Below are 20,339 nucleotides of genomic sequence, written 5' to 3'. Positions count from 1 at the left end.
CCACACCCGACGCCCTTGACTCCTGCCCTGCCTCTCCCTTGACTCCCTCTCTCACACGCTGAAGCCCCCCCCCCCTCACTAAGATCTCTCCTCGCCAGAGCCCCCTTCTCATATTCGAGCCCTCCCATTCTCTCTCCTATCACGTCGGAGTTCCCCAACCCCGACTCTCTCTCCCATCTCTCTCTCACACAGGCACACCTGACGCCAGTTTCTTCCCCGTCTCCCTGCACCTCGTCGGAGCTCGTCGCTTGTCGGTAAGTTTTCTCTCCCATCTCTTTCTCTCCCGTCCCTCTGTTTTTTCGGCAGGAGGGTATCGACCTCTTGCTCCTCTTTTTCTTGTTTTTGTCGGGAAACCAGGGCCACCAGAGGTGGTGGCTCTGGCTCGCCAGGAGGGAGGGTGTCGAGCACCCTCTCTTCTTTTTCTTCCCTGTTTTGCCGGCAAACCAGAACCACCAAAGGTGATGGCTCTGGCTCGCCAGGAGGGAGGGTGTCGAGCACCCTCTCATTTTCTTTTTCTTTCGTGTTTGTCGCCGACAAACTAGAGCCACCAGCAGTGGCTGGTTCTGGCTTGCTAGAAGGGAGGGTGCTGAGCACCCTCTCCTCTTCTCCTTTTGTTTTCTCAGATGATAGCAGCGGCTGCTGCTGTGGCCTTTGGGTGGTCGACCAGGTGGGGCGGCTGAAGCCGCTACCCACTTTCCTCCCTATTTCCTTTTCTTGCCAGCAACCCAGAGCCACCAGCGGCGGTGGCTTTGGCTTGCCAGGAGAGAGGGTGCCGAGCATACTCTCCTTTCTCTCTCTCTCTCTCTCTCTCTCGTTTCCACTTGCCCTCATGCTTGTTTCAATTTCTTCGATAGGAGGCCACCGCCCTCTTGCCTATTTTTGTTCTTCCAGCAGGAGGGTGCGACCCTCCTGCCTGTTTAGATTTTCGTCGGTTGGACGTTGTCGCCCTCCTGCTTGGACCATTCTACTGAGATAAGCTCGGTTTGAATCTAGCCCAGCTCGGTTCCCTCAGTTGAAGGATCGAGCCTAGGCTCGGTCCTGTTTCGTTTTGGGGCCAGACCTGGCTCGGCGTAATGGCCGAACCCTCTGTCCCTCCCCTTTTCTGTCAGTCGGTCGCGGCAGCCACTGCCTCCGGTGGTGGTCCAGCTGCCAGTCTCCCGATGTTGATCGCTGGCCACCGCGACCACTACTTCCGACAGTGGCCTTATAAAACCCACATTTTTTCAGCAAAAATTCTGAATAAATCTATGAGGTATTTCATGTGAAACTAGCATATGAACCCGAAATGAGAAACAAATAGATTTCAACGAACCAATTATACTTATGACGTTCATATCATCGCTAATATATGCTTAATCAGTTAGGGAGCCATAACTTTTTCCCTTTGTAAAATTAGAAGATTTCAACGAGTCAACTTTCTTAGTTTCGTCGATACGAAAAAAATGACATACTCAGAATTTTTCGAGAAAAAAATCAACGAAACTTCAAAAAAGTTACGTCGAACGATGCCAAGGCTTCTGCTTCGGCAGTGGCCTGGCCACCAGCTTCTCTCCATCCCCTTTTCTAGCTGCGCTCAAACAACAACCTGTAGTAACACATCTATTCTTTTTCTCTTCTTTCTCTCCTTCTTCTTCTTCTTTTCTATTTTCTTCTCTTTTTATGTAGGTTCGGCATGAGAACCATTTCGGGTGGCTGCCTCATGCAACATGAGGCAGGAATTCACTCTCTTCTCAACCCAGGCCATCGGGAAACACCGGATTTGCAATTATGGTATCTCCTCCCTCTTTTCTATACCGTAGATCTAGTTATTTCTGATTTTTTTTATTCTCTTGTTTATGGATCAAATTAGAATTAATTAATTAGATTTAGTTGATCTGCATTTTCTTTCTTTATTTTTATTGAGAAAATAATAAAAAGATAGGTCGACAACTTGAATCGACCATCGTTCAATTCAAACCATCGACTAGATCTAACATGGTGTTTTTCTTTCTTTTTCTGTTTTTATTTTTATTTTTATTGAGTTTGATTAATTAGGATCTTAATTCGTTTATTGCTTTGTTTATTTGATTAGTTATAATTATTTTTTTTAGAAATTGTTAATTAAATAGCCATCGAGTTTAGGAAAAATCGGTAGTTAGATTTTCTGATTTCTTTATTCATTTTCTTGTTCTTGTTTTATGCGTATCTTGAGTTTCCATATTCATTTTTTGAATCCATAAATTGGATTCGGTTTCTGGATGAGTCTATTTGCAATCTGCAAATTTTTGTCAGACTTCGAATTTGATTGACAGACTGTGGCATCGATTTACGCGAATTTGTCTAGAAACACATTGTTTTTCTGCAATTTTCTGTTTAGAATAATTGTTTCGTGAGTTTCGTGTGGAGTTTTTCAACTTCGTAAACTGTCGGATTCCTGATTCGTTTCAGGAACGAATCTATAAAATTTCAGAAGGATTCAACACAGTTTACTCATCCGTTCGTCAGATTTACGAGAACCTGACAATTTCTCGAAATTGTGTAGGACGAAATAGGTGTTTTTGCATTTCTTAATTTTTGTTTCGAAAAATTTATTTTATGTCGTGTCTTGGAATAGAGGACACTCTGTTTTAGTCCAGAAACCAACAAAAAATTCGTTAGTTTTTGTGTTTTTAGTTTTGTTCTTTTCTTTTGTTTTAAAATTTTTCTCTTTTGATTTCTGCGTTTTTGAACTAACCTAGTCACGTGGAGTTTGGTTTTGTTTGTTTATTTTTATTTTGCAGGTGGTTGCCGTGGGCTAAGTGGGTGGTTTCTAAGTGGACACACAAAGATCAATACCTGCGGATTCGGATTGTAGTTTGTGAGCAATGGCGGTTGTTTATTTTTCTTCTTATTTTTGTTTTATTTCTTACTTAAGTAGGGTCTTAGGCCACATTTTGGGTTGTGATGAATTTCCTTTCTATTCGCGACTTTGTAATAGGTTTTTACGCGCTTGTTTGTTGCACTCTTTTAATTTTTTTATTATTAAGGCAATAAAGGCGTGCTTTGTTTGAAATACAAAAAATTATCATCTCGTTCTCTAAGTTCGACCCAGATCTCACCCTTGGTGTGAATCGGTTTTTATTATTTGGTGTTCGGTTTACACAAACATTTTTATTGAAATTATGCTTTTAAAAATATCTTTCAGAAAACTTACACCAGTTATTGTACTTCCGATTGGATTGACCTATGCCTTTAGCAGTTGATTCTCCATAAATTTCCACAATTTGTTCAAAATATCGTCATTTTTTTGGGTTTTGATAATTCTTCCATGATGGATTTTTTCTCACATTCAATCCATATTTTCATATCTGCCACAGGAATCTTCAGTTGCATGTCCCATCCGAAGCCCAATGTGTTTAAGATTTTGTTCATTACTGTCAAGTTGGGTCTGGCGCGCTTCGACTTGTTCTTTATTTTATCTAAGGTAAATTCAGCCGCAAACTTCTCTTTTATCTAACTCTCCACCACCCTCATGGCTTTCTCTTTCAATCCCCTTGGACATTGCATCATTCCATGTAATAGACTCCTCTAACATGCATAGTTGTCAAACCCATGAAGTCGACTCGAGAATCGCCTGAGTCGACCCGGATCGGACCCCAACTGGGTCACCGATTCAGGACTGCCGATCCACATGCCTCTTATGTGTTTTTTCATGCATTTTGATTTTAATGCATAACTTCCATAAAAGAATACTTGTTATAAAGAATTATATGTTTTTAAATCATAAATATTAACAATTATATATAGTTGAATACTTATATAGCTTAGTCATTGATGTCATGTGCTAAATTGAGTGATTATACAATATGAATTTTGATTTTTTTCATATCTTGACACTAGAAAATGCATAGTCCTAACTTGTCCGAGTTACCAAGTCGACCCTTGCTTTGCAAGTCAAGGGATTGGGTGATCCAACTCTGATTCACGAGTTTGCCAACTATGCTAACATGCAGGCAAATAAGTCCACCTGGGTTGTACTTCATTGCATTTTCTCAACTTGGCTAGGCCGCACTTCTTGTACCTCACTCATTTCATTGTCTGCCATTCGGGATTCTAATATACATGCAAATAAATGAGATATTGTATGCAAACTCCATTCTTTCAAAGTCAGGGAGGGAGCATTTAAAAAGCAAGCCTAGAATAAGCTAAGTCTCAATTCCACAATACACACAGACACACATACAATGTCAAAAGCTTGATCATCTTTGCATCGAAAATTCTGCAGATTATATTTACTAATATAAAGAAAATTTTCTGTAAAAGAAACTAAAAGATTTTATTTTGCACAAAGGATCATAATAAGACCGTGGGACAATCCATCTAGGAAACAATTCATAAGAATACTTTTGTATAAATGGTATCTCTCATCCATGCTGCACAAACATCTATCGGGTTGATCTTCAACCAATCATATTAAAAAATTCAGTAATAGACTGTTTAGCTTTGTGCTGTGCAAGTAATGATGTTGGCATGCTACAACAGAAAACCACATGATAGAACATACATGCACCAAAGTTCTGACAAGCTACATATAAAGACACTATGAGGCAATACAGGTTGACTGGCCTGTCAACTTTGTGATAGGCATTCAGATGGAAAGCGCCGGGAAGAAGAACAAGCCACAGAAATCTATCTGCAGTAAGATAACAAAAAATTCACTGCATCATATTACTGAAGCTTCATGTAAAATAAACTGGTGTTTCTCCTCAAATATGCCAATCTTGCTGACCCTTTATCTCGCCTCGTAACCGAAACCGGTTATGCGACTGCATTTTTTGCTCCAGTTCTGTGCCCTCTTATATACTAGTCTTGCTGAAAACTTCATAAAAATGGTTCTCTCACCGTATTCACAGCCATATTTGTGTATGAAACTTCCAAATTTCAAACATAGCCCTTCACTTCACAAAATAACTAAGCTTATGACTAATTGGATATTCATGCTCAAATCACTAAGACAAGCATATCAGCAACAGTGAAAACTAACTAAAGGCTCCATCTAGGAAACAATCCATTTTCACTAAAAGTTTTTATTTTGCACAAAGGACCATAATAAGGACTTGATCTTCAAGTCGGGGGACAAAGCTCCTCTGCCATTAAGAATGATGGCGGTTACAAGAGACCATTTGTGGCATCATGAAGATCGAACAACCATGTAAAGAAACTCAGATCAGATACAAAATCCATAAAGTCCCTAAAAATCGGATGGAACAAACCCTAACTCTAAAATCGGGTTAGGTTATTTCATGTGAGAGAGAGAGAGGAAGGCAGAGCACCTAATTCATGAGTGAGAGATACATACATCGATTTGATGGATTGACAGCGCTGGAGGGATGGAAGTGCAAAGAGAGTGAGGGGAGGAAAGGTGTCGGGGGCCGGCGTTTGGGAAGAAAGGCAGCGAGAGAGAGAGAGAGTCGGGTTGGGGGGAGTCTTTCAATTTTTTTTTTAAATTGGTCCCCCCCCCCCCCCCCCCACCCCACATCCCTGATCTTTTCGTAACGGAGGGGGGGGGGGAACAGAAATAACACACAAAAACGGATGAGGCGTATGTGTCCAACGTTTGTGGATTGCACTGTCCCCCAGCAGCCGCGCCATCCCATTTTGGACAGGGGACGGTGCATCAAACAAGCCCTAAAGTGGGTTGGCTTGCTTACAGTAGTCATAATGCTGCCTGTTATGGGGTGGTGAATTCTGGGGCTGTGCCATAGGACAGCAGGAAAAGGGGGGAACCCATGTTTCTGATTTATTTCTCCTTGAATATTTTGATTGCAACTTTCTATGGCAACAGACTAAGGTAAGGGCCAAAGGGGTGGGAGCAATTTAGACTTTTCAGTATATATATATATATATATATATATATATATATATATATATATATATATAGAGAGAGAGAGAGAGAGAGAGAGAGAGAGAGAGAGAGAGATTTCCCTCTTATCTTTTCCTGTCATGTGTTATAATTGTTTTATACATTGAGCTGATCTTATTTTTTTTAACGCATATATCCCAATTTGACTGTTGTTTTGATGTTGCCTTTTCCTTTATTATGTTTGGTTATGAAGTAGTATAGGCTACAGCAATACCCAATCTTTTTGGTGTTGCCATTTTTTAGGCATGATGTGCATAAATATGTACTTTCTTGATGGATCAACTTAAATTTTCAGTTATGCATGGTATACCTTTTCTCTGGTCTAAGCTGCCTTGTTGTTTACTTAGTGATTCTTGTCAGTAATATTAGTGGGTGAAAAGGCTTGATGGATTGCACTTTCCTGTTGCTTGCTGGGTTGCACTTTCTTGTATCCACTTCCTCTAAGATAACTGGTAATTTTGCTTCCATAGTTTTTGGATGATGTTTTGCAAGTTGATCAGGAGCATCTACATGTGACATCTCTCTTGGATGATTGTTCTGATTATCTTATAGGTAAGCCATGAACTGCAAATTTTTACTCGAGACATTCAGACATAATACTCACCCTGCCTTACTGTTGAGTTCTTTCTGTTCAGATACCAGTTTCACTGGACCAGTAGCTCATTTGTATTATGACTCATATCAAGTAAATGATTCTGAAAATTTGGGTTCACACAGTCAGTACCCAAGCACTTTGTGTAAGGATAATGATGATGCTAGGCAGTTAGGCCTACCTGGTGCAATTATTCCATTGCCTGAAGCTGGATCTGAACAGAATCAGCCTTCACTGGAGAATCTGAACATCCATGATCTTCATGAGGCATTCCGTTTCACATTTGGACGTGATACATCTGTTAAGGAGAAATATTGTTTTAAGCGTCAGCTTTCACATGGCTTACATGATCTTCGTGAATTTGACAATGCCTCTAGGATCTTAGACAAGCAGCAGCTGTCTTCAGGTTACATAAAGGGTTATTTGCTTTTTATAACAGTTATACCTTCGCCACCTATCAACAAAGATTAATTTTAAAGAAAATCCATCTACAGATGATGGCGTGATTAGAAGACGACATGGTGGAAATGGCTTGCCTACAGGATTCACACAAGTTACAAGTACCAGCTACAGGCTCTCAGATGTTGGTGATACAGAAAGGACACTTTCAACTAATAAGAGATTGCGAAAGCCTACTCGGAGGTATATTGAAGAATCATCAGAAATAAATCCCAGCTATATCCGCAGAAGACTGGAGCCTCCAGCGAAGGCTTTACATGATAGCTTTTCAGAGGTAAGGTCCTCTGGTCAGAAGCCATGGAAGAACTTTGAAAGCATGGCACTGGTTTTCAGGCAGGATTCTCTTGGGGGATCTGGTATACAAGTGCCTTTTGTTCTTCGTGTGCGGAGGGGCCGTCCAAGGAGAAACTGCACATCACTTTTGGTAAGTCTGCTAACCCACTTTGAATTAAGTGCTGTTTCGTGAGAAATGATATATCTGTGATTATGTATATGGGAGGCTAAACCTGTGGCCAAGATAGTGCAGCATTTATCAATCCACCATCGTATCTAAAATTGGCACTGTATGTGTTATTGTTACAATAATGAAACCCTCAAACCCCTGGAAAATCAGTTCTCAGATTCAGGATCTCTCTCTCTCTCTCTGTATGAGGGACCCGAGGATCTGATATTCCTTGTTTGAGAAGCCTCAGATATTGGTGTATGGCCCGTACCACATCAGCTTGCTTCGTGCCACCTCAGATCCTTGGAAATGAGATTTGAAGCCCTCAAACATCCCTTCAGTGTTAAAGTTATAGTAAACATGACTATGCACGTATCAACTAACTATATGTTATGAAATATGCAAAAAAAACAAAAGCAAAAACCACAAAAGGCTTACAATAAAACAAACACAACGGGCACATGCACAAGTCCACCATGGGCAATACAAGCAGCCACCATGGGCAATACAAGCAGCCACTAAGGGCAATACCATGTATTAAAGCACAAAATAAAGAATAAAATAAATAACATTTAAATAACATTTTATTCATAATATACTCACAAAGTGAGTTAGAATGCTTTAAAAGAGCATTGGACAACAAGAGGGGGCTTAACCCCTATTTATGTTAAAATGTAAACTGCAATATATATATATTATTTAATATTATTATATTTTCTTTTATTATTTTCTTTTTCTATTTTTTCTATTTTCTTTTTTAGCATCTAGTTCAATAGAAACTAGATATTTTGATCTAGTCAAGTTCCAACAAGTAGCTGTTGGACTGTAGTCCAACAGCTATAATAAATGTTGTTGGACTATAGTCCAACAGCTATAATAAATGCTGTTGGACTATAGTCCAACAGCTATAATAATAAATGTTGTTGGACTGTAGTCCAACAGCTATATTAAGAGACGTTGGAATCCAACGTCTCTTTTTGGAGAGCTCAAAATGAGCTCTCCTCTCTCTCCCATTGTTTTGTATATATAGGGGTGAACCCCTTCAATGTAAATAACCATGCTTCTTAAGCATTTTGTTCATGAATAAAGTATTATTTATTTTTTAAGTGTTCTTCCCTTTATACCCTTTCAAGGGTCATGCTTGTAGTGTCTCCAATAGACACTTGTTTGTGAGTTATTTGTGCATTTGTTGAAGACCACCATTTCATTACATGGTATCAAAGCTACGAAATCCTTAGATCTTGAAGTGCTTCCGCCTCGATTTCCGTGCCACATTTACAAAAGGTGTTTCATCACCTTGTTCTTGGCTCAAGAAGATTTGTTTGAAGAAAGGCGAACTTGTGCTACAAAAAAAAATTGGTTTTGTATCCTCTCTTATTCCTTTGTCTACTCTTTTTCTTTTCTTTTTATTTTTCTCTCTCTCTCTCTCCTCCTATTTATTCCTCTCTTACCCTTGTAAAAGATGGATGACAATGATAAGATCACCATCATTCCTATGAAGCTAAATGATACTAACTATGTAATGTGGGCTTCGATTATGAAGCACCACATTTGGGGAAAAGGTTTATGGGGTATAGTGGATGGTTCCGATTTGGAACCTAAACTATCTCTTACCAAGAAAGAGGGTGATAAAGAGGTTCCTCTAACGGAAGAAGAGAAGAGTAAGGCGTTAGCCACTTATGAAAAGAAATGGAAAGAATGGAGGATAGGACATGCAAAAATTATGTCATGGCTCATCAATAGCATAGACATTAAAAAATGCTCTAGTCTAGCTAAGTTTGAGCATGCCGATAAGGCTTGGGAATACCTCAAAAACATGTATTCCCTTAAAGATATTGCACATGTATGCAATTTACAAGATAAAGTTCGGACAATGACTCAAAAAGATAAAACTATTCGAGAATATTATAATGAGTTGTCCGAACTTTGGGAAGAGTTGGCTCTTCTTGAGCCCAAATGGCATTGTGCCGAAGACATCGAGCTTCACCAAAAGCAACTCGATATGAAACATTTCTATCAATTTGTGAATGGTCTAAGGCCGGAGTTTGAATCCACCAAATCAGCCCTTTTACATCGTGGAAAAATTCCTTCTATTGTTGATACTATAGAAGAGCTCACTATGGAGGAAAATAGACTTAGAAAAAGTACTCCAAAAGTTGATGATGACTCCGTTTTAGCTGTATCTAGACCGGGTAATCATACTCGTACTTACAAGCCGCCTCATTTCGGAAGGCAAAACGGCGACTTTGATAAAAAAAAAAGTTATTTGTCATCATTGTCATGAACCGGGGCACTATAGGCCTCAATGTCCAAAGTTAAAAAGAAGAGAAGAAAAAAGAGTTGCATCTGTTGAATCTGAGTCAAAAGATCAAGATGCACCTGTGTCTATGGCTCAACTGATGGAAATCCTTCAACCTCTTCTCAAAGGGGTATCCTCCTCAACCGAAGCCTCAACTGGAGCGGCAGTTGCATCTTTCTCCGGTCCAGGTAACTTTCCTTGGCTTTTAGATTCTGGTGCTTCTTTTCATATGACCCCAAATGTTAATAGTCTATCCGAATGTCTTAAAAATGACTCAAGTGTGTCAAAGGTTTTTACAGCCGATGGCACATCTCTCGAAGTAAAAGGAATAGGATGTTTTGAAAATCTTCAAAAATCCAAAAGATTTTTTATCCCAGAAGTTAGATATATCCCTAAACTTAATTTGAATCTCTTATCTGTCTCGCAAATATCTGATTATGGATGTAATATCTCATTCTCTTCTCATGGTTGCTGGGTACAGGATCGCCAGTCAGGGAAGCTGATTGGGGAAGGCCATAGAGAAGGAGGACTTTATTACATGGACTTTTTGGAATTACCCAAGAATGCATTTTGTTATAATATTCAGAAATTAGAATTGGATTTATGGCACAAAAGGCTTGGCCATCCTCATATGTCTAAAATTCAATATTTTCCAAGTTTGGAAAAATTTTGTAATTCTGAAAATTTTTCTTGTAAAGACTGCATTCTTGGCAAAATGAAAAGGTTACCATTTCTTAGTAGAACTTTTGTTTCCTCACGACCACTTGAGTTAATACATTCGGATGTTTGGGGCCCCGCACCAGTTATTTCCAAAGGTGGTTATACATATTATGTCATTTTTGTTGATGACTTTTCTAGACATACTTGGATTTATTTTCTTAAACATAAATCTGATGTCTTTGCTAACTTCCAAATATTTCATAAAATGGTTAAAAATAAGTTTCAAAATGATATTTCTGTTTTTCGCACTGATTCAGGGGGAGAATTTATGTCCAACGAATTCAAAGACTATCTCAATTTACATGGTATTACACATCAAAGATCATGTCCACACACTCCACAACAGAATGGCCTAGCCGAACGCAAACATCGGCACATTATGCAAACTACTAGGACATTGCTAAAAAGTTTTTGGGCTGAAGCGGTCCTAACTGCCACCTATCTCATTAATAGGATGCCATCTTCCTCTTTAAAGAATACAACTCCAATAGAAAAGCTTGTTAATTTAACTCCAGATTATTCTAGATTAAGAGTCTTTGGATGCAAATGTTTTGTTTTCACCAACAGAAATGATAAACTCTCTCCTCGTGCAATCCCATGTGCCTTTTTAGGATATGCTGATAATAAAAAAGGCTACAGGTGTTTCGATTTTCAAAATGACAAATTATGTGTCAAGAAATGTATCTTTTTTGGAAAAAGAAAGCTTCTTTGAATTTGAAAAATCCAAGGATGTCACTGAATACTCGTTTTTAATTGATCCAACTTCAAAATCCAATGAATGTGATGTTGGATATGACCTTGACAATGATCAAAGTCCTATTGTTGTTGAAAATGATGATAATGAAGAGCAAATCCATAGGGATGTTAGTCTACAATATTCAAGACGTAGAGAGCAAAATCTTCCATGTGCATTACAAAAATACTCTGAAGTCCCACCTAGAAGAACGTCTAGAATCTCTAAACCTCCAGAAAAATTTGTGTCTTATGAATCTTTTTCACCCACGTATAGGGCCGCCATTACATTAATATAATCATATGTTGAACCATCATCCTATTCTCAAGCAAAAAATCATATAGAATGGATAGAAGCCATAAAAATAGAATTGGATGCACTAGAAAAGGCCAATACTTGAACGATACAAGATATTCCTCCGGATAAGAAACCTATAGGTTGTAGGTGGGTATACAAAGTCAAAACCAAAAGTGATGGGACCCTGGAAAGATATAAGGCCCGTTTAGTAGCAAAAGGATATGCCCAAGAGTATGGCATCGATTATGAAGAAACATTTGCTCCTGTGGCCCGTATGACCACTGTTAGAACTTTAATAGCCTTGGCCTCCATTAGAACATGGCCTATCTTTCAATTAGATGTCAAAAATGCTTTCCTGAATGAGAATCTCGTTGAAGAAGTATACATGGAAGCCCCACCTGGTATTAGTATCCCTAAGGGTAAAGCTCTTCGTCTAGAAAAAGCTCTTTATGGTCTTAAACAGGCTCCAAAAGCCTGGTATGACCGATTTAGTCATGTTATGCTTGATATTGGTTTTCAACCTTGTTTAACTGACACTGCTTTGTTTGTTAAGAAATCTGATGCAGGCATCATTATTCTTCTTCTCTATGTGGACGATATGATCATCACCGGAGGCGACAAACAGGGAGTTGCAAATATCAAATCTCTTCTTAAAACTCACTTTGAAATGACTGACTTAGGTTTATTAAGATATTTTTTAGGCATTGAAGTTGCTTATTCCCCTCGGGGGTATTTGATATCTCAATCTAAATTTGCTCTTGATATCGTTTCCAGGTCTGGAATTACAGATGATAAGAAAGTAGACACTCAAGAAGTTGTCAATGTTAAAATGAAAATTGATGATGAAGAACTTCTTGATGATCCTACTCCTTATAGACAACTTGTTGGAGCTCTTTCTTATCTTTCCATTACTAGGCCAGATATAACTCATGCGGTTCATACAGTTAGTCAGTTTCAGCATGCTCCCACCTCCGTGCACATGGGAGCGATTTTGCGTATTATTAGATACTTAAAATCCTCTCTTTCACGAGGACTCTTCTTGTCTGCTTCATCTTCATTAAATTTAATTGCATATACTGATGCTGACTGGGGAGGTGATCCCAATAATAGACACTCAACTACTGGTTTTTGTGTGTTCCTAGGTGAAACCTTAATTTCGTGGAGGTGCAAGAAGCAGCAGAAAGTCTCTCTTTCCTCCACCGAAGCTGAATACAGAGCCATGGCAACCACCACTATGGAGGTTGTTTGGCTCAGACGATTGCTAGCAGATATGGGAGCTAAAGCAACGCAAGCTTCAAAGATGTGCTGTGACAACAAAAGTGCGATCTACATTGCAAGCAACCGGACATTCCATGAGCGCACTAAACACATTGAGATGGACTGTCACTATGTCAGAGAGGAATACTTACATGGAACCATTGATCTGCCATATGTTACATCAGAATATCAATTAGCAGACTTCTTCACCAAGCCTCTCGCTGCTCCCAGATTTCACTTCCTCTTAGACAAACTTTCGCTCATTGTACCGTAAGTTTGAAGGGAAGTGTTAAAATGTAAACTGCAATATATATATATATATATTATTTAATATTATTATATTTTCTTTTATTATTTTCTTTTTCTAATTTTTCTATTTTCTTTTTTAGCATCTAGTTCAATAGAAACTAGATATTTTGATCCAGTCAAGTTCCTGTTGGAACTTGACTGTGCAAGTAGCTGTTGGACTGTAGTCCAACAGCTATAATAAATGTTGTTGGACTATAGTCCAACAGCTATAATAAATGCTGTTGGACTATAGTCCAACAGCTATAATAATAAATGTTGTTGGACTGTAGTCCAACAGCTATATTAAGAGACGTTGGAATCCAACGTCTCTTTTTGGAGAGCTCAAAATGAGCTCTCCTCTCTCTCCCATTGTTTTGTATATATAGGGGTGAACCCCTTCAATGTAAATAACCATGCTTCTTAAGCATTTTGTTCATGAATAAAGTATTATTTATTTTTCAAGTGTTCTTCCCTTTATACCCTTTCAAGGGTCATGCTTGTAGTGTCTCCAATAGACACTTGTTTGTGAGTTATTTGTGCATTTGTTGAAGACCACCATTTCATTACAATTTATACACAAGAGGTAGTCTCAAATAGAGCTGTTGGATTGTTCCAACAACTCTATTTGAACATAAAAGGACAAAAAACAAAATAAAGTAAAAGAACTAAAGTACCCCTAATGAGCACAACCTATTGCAATGCTATGAAATGATGAAAATACCATCATTATAAATAATATATATATATACAACTTAAGACTCCCCCTCAAACTTACAGTCTAATATACCGAAAGTTTGGAAATACAAAAAAGAATTAATGGAGAGGATCCAAGTCTTCAAGTGTCTTCATTAAGAGTCATTTTTATGACGCATAAGAGAATTTTGCAAATATAAGTCTTTGAATGTCTTCATTGGTGATCATCCCCAAACGCCTTTATCGGCTATCTCAATCTTCATGATATGATGTATCAAAGATATATTTTTATCAATCCATCACATCTTTAAGAACCTGCAAAGAGAACAAAATCCAGATTCCAACTACACAAAAAGAAGATATCTTAACCAAATAGTTATTTAGTTAAAAAAAAAAAACTAGTATGTATATTTTGAACAAAAATGACACTAAAGTAGAACAAATAATAATTTTAAGATTTTTAGAAACATTAGTAACAATTTAAGCAAGATAAGAGGAGCATATCTCAATTATAAAATTTATAAAAGCAATTTTAGACATGCATAAGCCCATAATCAACATATTTTTCAAGAAAACATAAATATTGATCACAAGAGAATTTAATCACTTAAAGAACATTTAAATTATCAAGAAGTGATAAACAATCATGTATTAATAATATCCTAAATTTTTAGAAAAATACTTCAAATAGAACAAATCATCAATTTATTCTAAAAACATGCATATAAAGTATAACACTTCAAAAAAGAACCCTCAAGAAAAGGGGAGTTAATTAAATTTATGCATACAACAACGTGGACAAGATAATCAATTAGAAACATATATATATATGTAATATATTTAATGCACATAATAGTAATAAATGCGAGTAATCCCATAAATCACAACCTATTAAAGTTCACTCACCCATCTTAGAATGAGCTTAACAACACATGACCAAATAACAATTTTAAAATCCCATAAATCACAACCTATTAAAGTTCACTCACTCATCCTAGAATGAGTTTAAGTACACAGGACCAAATAATAATTTCAAAACACACACATATATATGTTATCAATGAAATGCATGAAATTTTATCGATAAGCATTTTTTCGTACAAAGAAAAACAAGTAATTAAAGTTTAAAAATTTCATAGAAAGATTTTAAAAAATCCCACGTAACAAAGGGAATGATATATGTAAATCAACACCAATTTGCGAAAGATATGAAGAGATTTAAAAATCCCATAAATATTAAGAAATGATATTTTGCAACAATAATAGTTTGACCACCACAAGCAATCACCTCACTGTATCAAGTGTATCAACGACTAGAATAAGAGCATAGACATAATGCCACTAAAGGGCCAAAAACACAGACGAAGGTGTGCATGAACATCTATTGTCTACATATAGTGACACTCAAAATAAGTGTATCAACGACTAGAACAAGAGTATAATTACACACGAAGGTGTGAATAAACATCACTTGTTTACGTATAAATATACTAAAAAATCAAGTGTCTCAGTGATTAAATCAAGAATATAATCACAATGCCAAAAATAGGATAAAAACACACATGAAGGTGTAAACAAACATCTCTTATCTATATGTAATGACACTTAGATGAGAGGTACAATAGGAGCAACACACGAGGTAAGAGAGCTTGTAATGAAAACAAGCTAATGTCATCAAGAAGAATAAGATTATCAATTTTAACAATCTTTCGAAATACCATGGTTTCAAAATAAATAAACATAATTATAAGCATCAATAATAACAATGGCTAAATAAACAAATGAGTGATACAACACACCCATAGAACCAGAGATTAAACAACTGTCAGTTAGCGCCAAACTATAAGCCAACAATTTAAACTGACAAAAAATTGAGATGCACACAATTCCCCCCAACAAACTGTACGGAAATAGAACTTCAAAAGCAAATCCGAAGATAAGCTCACAAAGGATCTCTTAATGAACACAAGAGTTCATTCAATATACTCACAAGAACCACAAAAAATACTCAAAAGAGTATATACACCAAGAAGGAAAAGAGGATAAATATATCTCTCATATGGGGAAAACCCACTCCAAAAAGAATACATAATGCATGGGGTATGGCCCCATATTTATACATGAAAGAAGGGGCTAGAAAGAGTTGTTGTACCCTCCAACAGCTCTATTAGAGCCGTTGGAGAGTCCAACAGCTCTTACATGCTTTTGCTTTTTGACTTAGTCAAAAAGCAAAAGTCTAAAGGATGTCCAAAGTTATTTGCTTTTTGCTTTTTGACTTGGTCAAAAAGCATAAGCTTACACTAGTCCAAAAGCCAAAAAAATAAAACTAACTAGTTGTCCTAATGTAACTAAACTAGAAAACAAATAAAAGATTACATATGATAGGATATTTACATATGAGATTGTCTATGAGATTACAACTTTTAACACAAACAACTCTGGTTCAACAACAAGGCAAAAAATGAGGCATAATATAAAAATCTGTGATGAACCAAACAAATGCCATAAGGAGGCAATATATACTCATGAAAATCAGTTTCTAAATAAGTGAGTTCATATATAAGAACCAATTTGAAAAAACAAAGTTTCAAATCAAATCCAATGAAGATAGATAAAAACTTTAGAATGAGTATAGTGCAATTCTATGCACAACAAGATATCAAATGATGCAATTATATGCATGGTCAATATAAGCAAGTCTACTACGAGACAACAATGACATACAACATTAAAGATGGTCAAAAACATATATAGAGATTTTTAAAGAATCATATGAAAAACCAAGAGTATACACAAGTACAACTAATCAGGGATATTCACAAAGAGATCAAAATTCGTGTATATGCAAATAATCTAATGACTTTAAAGCCACAAAATTATAAAGAAACACATAAGATACGCATATAAACACCATGATTTCACATAAGATACTAACATACCCAAAATATATTTTGACTTGTCATGCTTACGCAAGAGCCAATAAAACAATAGCTCACTTAAAAAAGAGATTTTCAAGATAAAACTTTAATTTCAGTTTAATTTGAGACTATAAAAAAATATCCAAAATGTCTATTTTTTCAACCAAAAATACCAAAAACAACTTTGAAATGACACATAAAACATGCATAGACATATGTCCACAACACATAAATATGAAGATGATATGCTGATAGAGCAATCTCATGAAAGCAAACGAAACATCCATGGCATGACTAATGAACTTCAAATCATGATGACTCAAGATATAAAACATACAAGAATTTAAAAATTCTTAATGAGCACATCTCAATGAAAGCACCAAATAGAATTCAAAGAACATGCTTTGACACATGCATAAAGTTACCAATAATCATAATGGTGTTCAAGAAACCCAATATATATATATATATATATACACACACGAGATCATAAAATTATATATTTTTTGTATTAAAATAATAATAACATGGAGAACTTACCATAAGGAGCTCAAGAGTAGACTATTAATGGGTTAATGTCAAAAGAAACAAACACAAGAGCCATTAAAATAATATTTCATTAAAAGACATTTCACAAAACTGTAATTCCAATTGATTCAAAAAAACACATTTTACATGCCCAAGAAATAACCATAATATTTTAAACAAATTTTGAAAAGAAAAGAAAGGACATATATATTATAAATACTTTTTTTTTTTAATTAAACAAGAGATACATACCAAAATACAAGAGCCTCTAGTCCAAGCCCATATATATCAATCCAAAATTTTCTTTTGAAGCACAAACTCGAACAAGATACCAAGATAAAAAATCAACTCTCTGATACCATGTCACGAAATATGCAGAAAAACAAAAGCAAAAACCACAAAGGGCTTACGATAACACAAACACAATGTGTCAACCATGGGATAATATAAGGTGCCAACATAGGCAATACAAACAACCACTAAGAGCAATACCATGCATTAAAGCACAAAATCAAGAATAAAATAACTAACATTTTATTCATAATATACTCACAAAGTGAGTTAGAATGCTTTAAAAGAGCATTGAACAACAAGAGGGGGCTTAAACCCCTATTTATACACAAGAGGTAGTCTCAAATAGAGCTGTTGGACTGTTCCAACAGCTCTATTGACTAGTCAATACTGGTTCAAAAAGAACCCAACAACTCTATTTGAACATAAAAGGACAAAAAAAACAAAATAAAGTAAAACTAAAGTACCCCTAATGGGCACAACCTATTGCAATGCTATGAAATGATGAAAATACCCCTAGAGGGTATTACCTATTGCATCATTATATATATACATATATATATACATATATATATACATATATATATATATATATATATATATAGAGAGAGAGAGAGAGAGAGAGAGAGAGAGAGAGAGAGAGAGAGAGAGCATTACACTCAATGTTAATGTTTTGAGGATGATGTTTAAAACAAAATAGTGTATTTGTATAAGCAAAAGTTGATGCTGCTTTGTAAACTTTGCTTCTGTTCAACCCAATGCAGACTTTGGGTTACCCTAGTCATGACTTGTGGCATATCTGGATTTTTAATTTTTATTTGTGTAAATAGGTTTATAATAAATTACAATGTGGAAAATAATACATAATATGTGTGTGTGTGCACTTCCATGTGCATATGCACACACATTCTGTTTGCCCGTACACAATCATTCCTCTAGTTAACAGCCTTTTCAAGTTTCTACTTGCCTGAACCGGGCACGGTTGTTGACAAATCTCTAAACCAGCCTTGTATATTCTGGTTGCTGCTTGGACACAAGGGTTTGAACTTTGAACTGGTCATTCTATTATGTTGTACATGTTAGCGAATTTGTGCCAGATTTTCAGCTCTCAAAATTTCTAAGCAGGTGGATAACTCAAAGGACAATGAAGACCATATGATAGTTGTGCCTAAGAGAATCTATGAACCTCATCGGTGTGAAGTGGAAGATGATTCAGATGATTATGGTGCAAGGGTTCGAACTGCCAAAGGAGGTATTAGACGGAAACATCATAGATCCTGGACTCTTCAGGAGGTGATGAAACTAGTTGAAGGAGTGTCACGTCATGGAGTTGGAAGGTGGTCTGATATAAAAAGGCTAGAGTTTTCATCATCTGCTTATCGCACCTCAGTGGACCTCAAGGTAACAAGATCAGATCTTTTATGGTCGATGTTCCTGATGGTTATCTTGTTTTAACGAGCATATATTCTCAGGACAAGTGGAGAAATCTCCTGAAGGCAAGCTATGCTCAACTGCAAGTTAAGAAGGTGGTGAGTCTTTTTTCCTTTTTCACTATATTCCCTGATCAGGCTTCTCTGAGTTTGCCGTCTGACTCCAAATCTTCACTTAGTGGATATAGTATATGAATATTGAAACTATAGGTATTTAGATATATACGAGGTTGATCTTAAGGTCATGGTTGCAGCATCTTGCCAACATCCCACGGGTTCAGGAAAAAAAATTGTATTAACAAGAGAAAGGGAGGTCCTTTTTATCGTTTATACAGTTAAATGGCTCCTGAAAGACATGGCAGCACTTCATGATGACACCAATTTCTGTAATATTTCAGAATTAATGGAAAAAAATCTGCACCGCACAGGTTGAGCAACGGAGAAGGCATGCATCCATTTCAATCCCAACTTCTATTTTGATGCGAGTGCGGGAACTGGCGGCCATGCACCCTAAGGAGCGGCAATCTGTAGCGCTTCAGCATGCTCCAGCTTCTAGCACAATCTCAGTGCCAATTAAAAATGCATCGATCAGCCGTGGTGGAAGAACAGTGCAGAAGCGACAGTCCGTAGAATTTTAGCAGGTAAAATAGAAACAAAAGCATGTGTAAGGTCCAAAGTGTGCCTTTTTCTGGTAGTCTTCTTTGTGCCATGTTTTTCACCTGGAGTTTTCTTCTTTGTGCCATGTTTTTCACCTGGAGTTTTTGAGGAGCTTCCTACACCTGTAGCAAAGCAGTGTATATTGGTATTCACAGTTCTAACTTGTCGTGTACATATTGATGGAAAATGATAGCTGCGGACTCTTTAAGCTAAAACCAAAGTGAAAACAAGATGATGCCCTGCCGGTGCATCATTCTCATTGCTTTCTTGTACTTTGTCTAATAATCAGAAATGCAAAACAAAGAGTAATGCGTTCAGAGAGATGTTGTCTGTGTTACTTTCACCAGGGTCCATATAAGAACAACACATATTGTCTGTGTTACCTTCACCAGGGTCCATATAAGAACAACACATATTTCAATCTATGCATGATGTAGTGGTGCCTGCCTACTACCTAGTCTTGCTAATGTTAGATTTATTGTGTCGTATGATCTTCACTGTCGGGTTCTCCTGGCCAGCCTGCTCCTCGATTAGATGATGGTTAATCTGTGTTACAGATAGGGTTCGCCATACCGTAAAGATTGTTTAACAAGCTTTGCAGGTGTGGAATTTGACAGGATCATGATGCGTTCAGGCTTTTACGTGCTGGAATCTGCTTTGTGACCGGAAGATAATGGAGCAACATTGACAAGATCCCTAGGTTTACTGGTTTGCTTCACGCTTTCATTTGTGACGGAGGTTGCCATGAGCCATCTACTTAAGAAAGTATCAATGGCTTGTGTTCGGTTGATTAGTGCGTTGCTCTGTAGAGACAAGGAGACCACTCAACCATCAAACCCAATTGTGGCAAGAGA

At 37.0% G+C, this 20,339-nt stretch overlaps 1 protein-coding gene across 9 annotated transcripts in view; it reads left to right on the top strand.

The window, feature by feature from the left end:
* The window catches only part of LOC149818996 (uncharacterized), a 54,926-nt gene extending 35,120 nt beyond the window's left edge, over window positions 1–19,806 (top strand). For 4 of the 9 annotated variants that reach the window (XM_089984439.1, XM_089984441.1, XM_089984438.1 and 1 more), the window contains 6 exons: window positions 6,352–6,433; window positions 6,517–6,879; window positions 6,968–7,356; window positions 18,524–18,799; window positions 18,871–18,927; window positions 19,257–19,806. In XM_089984439.1, coding sequence (XP_089840565.1) covers window positions 6,352–6,433; window positions 6,517–6,879; window positions 6,968–7,356; window positions 18,524–18,799; window positions 18,871–18,927; window positions 19,257–19,466 — 1,377 coding nt within the window. In that variant the 3' untranslated portion in view covers window positions 19,467–19,806. The other 5 variants (XM_089984442.1, XM_089984446.1, XM_089984445.1 and 2 more) reach the window with 5 other exon arrangements.
* The last annotated feature ends 533 nt before the right edge of the window (window positions 19,807–20,339 follow it).

Source organism: Nuphar pumila, chromosome 13 (genome assembly GCF_984573655.1).
Source record: "Nuphar pumila chromosome 13, dmNupPumi1.hap1.1, whole genome shotgun sequence".
Lineage (NCBI taxonomy): Eukaryota > Viridiplantae > Streptophyta > Magnoliopsida > Nymphaeales > Nymphaeaceae > Nuphar > Nuphar pumila.
The sequence above is the reverse complement of the archived record's forward strand: the minus strand, read 5'-3'. Positions and strand labels throughout refer to the sequence as shown.